Genomic DNA, 4,012 nt, shown 5'->3' with positions numbered 1-4,012 from the left:
TGAGTGAGTGCACTAGCCGCTTTCCAGGGTTTCTCCGGCCCAAGCATAAAGTTATGTTGTTGACAACTTTTGTGCAGTAGCAATTGCTAAATGTTAAAAGCTTGATTCCGTAGGCTATGAAGGGACCGAAAAACTATTAAGCAATAAAATATCTTGTTCGCTATAAATAGCACAACAACATTAATAGACATAAATTGCCAGAATAGAAGGTGAGCTATAGCTGGAGGATATGAAAAAGCCGAACTTATCCAGTTGCAAGAAGTGGACAATATCGTGGTGGAAAGAAAATTTTCAATGGGTGAACTAGCACAATGATGAATTGCTAGAGGATAGGTTGGCTAAGTTGGCCCAGACCTAAAGGTTTTACAATAGTCCACATAGAAGAAGATACTCACAGGGACAAGGCAGGATTGCACCTACTTAGAGCTCGACTGTGACTTGTGATTTTTTGGAGAAGGAAAAATCTATGGGCATAATATTTTGAATTTAGTGCTCGGGAGATGGAGGCCTAGGAAAGCTTTGCCCCATGGACAAGATGAAAAGCAATTGGAAGACTGATGTGGATGAATTGAAGAGATTGCTAGATTTTACAATGGTACTATGTCGAGTTGATAAGGAGCACAAAGATGACGGTGGCTTTTTGGGTTGGAGTGTTTAGTCTTCCCTTGGCTCCTGCAAATGGTGTTTGTTTACAAGGCCTTCTTACGGTAGAGTTGGGCGCCCTAAACTACATGGGGTGGAAGGGTTCTAGTAGAGGTGAAGCCGTTTCATATTCGGCGATCTGCGGGCAGGGTAGGGTTCGCTGTTCTTCTCTCGTTGCCGACTCGTAGCAGGTCGTGATGATGAGTGCATCTCGTCTTCGGCTGGCTTCTGCGCGGATGTTGGGAGGGACTCTTGTCACGAGACCCGTCGCCCTTCTTGTTGGAAAGGACCATACTATGACCAGCAATGCACTCGAAGGAGGAGGAGGAGGGTGGTCAAAGGGCAGCGGCAGCGGGAGCGGCAGCAGCAGGGCGTTGCATGTAAGCGCCTTCCATGAGATCCAGAACCGCTTCAGCAACAACAACAGCAGCGCCTACTACGACGACGTCGAGGTGGACATGGACCCCGAGAAGATGCTGAAGCCCGGTGACCCCAATACATACCAGGCCACCATCCGGAAGGCGATGCCGGTGGGGTATTGGGTGACCATGCCCAGCGGGCGGGAGGCATTCCTTCCCGCCCAGGACTTGGGCTTCCTAGGCGGCTTGGAGAAGCTCAAGCAGCTCTTCCAGCCGGGCCAGGAGGTGACTGTGCGGGTGGTCACGCGCGGGGGTTCGGGCCGCGAGGTTCTATCGCTCAAGAAGCCTGACCCCAACAAGCCCGACCCCCCACCCAAACCTCTCCGCAAGGAGTTTGAGGGCGGCCGCAGGTACCGCCCGTCTTCAAGGTACTCGTGAGCCAGCCTTTTTGGAGAGGTACGTGCAAAGGGTTTCATTGGTGTTTGTATATGATTGCATATGCTAGAAACATAGGGTCAGAGCTCATGGAACCTACGCTACTGTGTGCACCGCTTTGCCTTGGATCTTGAAGGATGACTTACGAAAGGAATTAAAGTTACTTTATGCTCTGCTTATGTGGAAAATGTGTGCAGTTTCCGTTTTCTTACTTAGGGACTTAATTGCTAATGGTTGTGATGGACGGTGTGCTAGTGCAACTCAGATTGAGGGGCATGGTGGTTGCTGCTCGAGTATCTTAAGGGGATCTTTTTGTCTTTGAAGCTGACCATTCTTTCTTGCCCAACCTATGCGCTCCTTGCTGGTAGAGGTAATGTGACCAATCAGTGGAATGCCCACAATGATATGCTCGGAATCTCTAAAATGGCATGCATCTACTTGATTTTTCGTGGAGCTTAGGATCCATCTTCTGCACTACGGGATCTGTGTAGCAAATAGCTTGAAAAGCTCCTGATAACTTCCCGAATTCTGTACATTACCTGTTTGCAATCATACTTGGATCGGAATCAATGGTTACCTTGACTCTTTTTACTATGCCAAAGCATTTGATGCTCTATATCCCCCTTTAGTCAAACCTGCACTTTGTTCTTGGGGAGCATCCATCAGGTGCCAACTTTGGGGGAGGGTTACTTGGTAAGTTGCATTTGGGACTTTTTCTGCTGTGTTCGAAGCTGATCCCTTTCTTGGATGTGATGAATGTGGTGTGCTTGATGTTGTAGCATGTGTCATCTGGAATTCTAATTACATTCGGGACTTTTTCTGCTGTGTTTTGAAGCTGGTTCTGTTTTTTGGATGTGATGAATGTGTGTGCTTAACTTTGTAGCAAGTGTCATCTGGAATTCTAGAGATAACACAAGGGCAGATGTCTGGTGCTGCTGGTAGTGCTTCTGGTGGACCTTGGTTTTTCGTGCCTTTTCTTGGTTGTATCGTGCATTGTGCCAGAACTTTTCTGAGTCTGTTCTCCTGCCTTCCAAAAGAAGTTTGCTCTAGAAAAACTTACCATTGTGAAAAATTGGCTCTGAAAGCCTAATCTGTTACCAATGTCATATAGGGTGCATATGCTTTTCAGCTTGCCCAATTCATTCACTTCCTAAAACTTACTACTCTTATCTTGATTACAGCTGTCAAGGGCCTTTTCATTGGGCCCGACTCTAGTGCTGACCTTTCTAACACCTCAGAGAGCCCAGCCTATCTTTTCATTCTGTCACAGCGCCTTACACTTGTGTATGCGTATTCTCATGCTCATTGCCAGCATAAATGGTAGTTTTTATATGAATCAGCCACAACCTTGAGAGAGGCTAGAAAAGCACCAGGCCGTAAATCCTACATCCAAAGGGTAATCAAGGCATTCCATCCCTTTACACGGTGCTTCAACCAAACACCGTTGGCATGCCAGGGTAATTGAACATCTTTGGGTGTACTAGGTAGTCAGGCGTAAGCCCAAGTAATTTGGTTGTGCTTTGGTTGTGAAGTGTTAAAGCTGGTGGCGAAATACTTGGTGTGGAAGTCTCAAGGTATTCGGGTGCCTCAAGGTGGTTTTAAAATTTCGATGTGGTGTGTGCTAGAGTTACTGGATGCTCTCCTTGGTTGTGATGTCTGTTGAGTTTTTGGAGGGAACCACATAGAGTTCAACTGTCTTCAGAGGTGGGAAGTGGGGCAGGGTGGCCTCCTTTATGTGCCCCAGCCTTTAGTTTATGCACACGCTCAATGAAGGTTGTATTTGTTTTTTTTGCTTGGTTAAGTTTGTACATTAAACTTTCAGGCCTGTGTGATGATACAAGCCTTACAAAGTGAATCAACATGCAGAGATTGCTGCTATGTGCTCCGTGATGTAATTTTTTATTCTTTCTTTTAATCAAAGCTTGAAAAAGTTACTTATCTTATAGGTTGCTATGTAGGTGAAGACAAAAACGGTAACTTGGATCAACTAGTTTACTGAGGGCACTAGGTAAAGTGAAGACATAGGGGGATGTGTGATCACTCTGCCTAGCATGAATTGGGTGGTGATGGAGATGTCCTCTCCCATGGGAATAGAATATGGGCGACATAGAATGTCGACTAACAGACCAAAGGAATGATGTCCGGTTTTGTAACAAGAAATACCCAAATGTGAGCAACATTGAACCTCATTTTCTCTCTCCAACTCTTCGACTTTGGCATGTAATCTTAGGTTCTAAATTCACAGCTATTCAATCTCTCTTTGAAGCTCTTCCATGTCCTTACCCATATTCACACGTGTAGCTCCTTAGCCAAATATACCATGACATTGTGTAAGGCCATCCTCAAAGTGTAACTATTTGGCCCTCCTAGCTCTTTTCACATGATGGAACTTACGCTTGGACACATGGACAAATGAATGAAAGAATGGGAACATGGATCTTGAAGATGGCTCAAGAAAAAGCATCGGTTTTGGTCAAAAAGCAAGAAAAAGCAAAAAGTCAAGCGGAGTTGATTGTGAGCCAAGCGCACCATTGGAAAGAGGAAATTGAGCCTGATCAAAAAGCTAAAAGTTGCTT

General features: G+C 45.7%; 1 protein-coding gene across 2 annotated transcripts; it reads left to right on the top strand.

The window, feature by feature from the left end:
* The first annotated feature begins 691 nt into the window (after nt 1–691).
* LOC147627425 (uncharacterized) lies at nt 692–2,030 on the top strand. 2 transcript variants are annotated; one of them, XM_086814314.1, is made up of 2 exons: nt 692–1,457; nt 1,702–2,030. In XM_086814314.1, exon 1 carries the CDS (start codon nt 840–842, stop codon nt 1,437–1,439), a length of 600 nt encoding a protein of 199 aa, XP_086670440.1. In that variant the 5' UTR covers nt 692–839; the 3' UTR covers nt 1,440–1,457; nt 1,702–2,030. The 2 variants fall into 2 exon arrangements, with proteins under 2 accessions (XP_086670440.1, XP_086670441.1); XM_086814315.1 differs by having other exon boundaries at nt 1,692–2,030.
* Nucleotides 2,031–4,012: the final 1,982 nt, after the last annotated feature.

This window comes from Cibotium barometz, chromosome 20 (assembly GCF_041138505.1).
Source record: "Cibotium barometz isolate CiBa-2024 chromosome 20, ASM4113850v1, whole genome shotgun sequence".
Taxonomy (NCBI): Eukaryota; Viridiplantae; Streptophyta; class Polypodiopsida; order Cyatheales; family Cibotiaceae; genus Cibotium; species Cibotium barometz.
The sequence above is the reverse complement of the archived record's forward strand: the minus strand, read 5'-3'. Positions and strand labels throughout refer to the sequence as shown.

What these genes read in the sequence shown, in the direction of transcription:
- LOC147627425 (XM_086814314.1), top strand. Translation starts at nt 840, where the DNA reads ATGATGAGTGCATCTCGTCTTCGGCTGGCTTCTGCGCGGATGTTGGGA.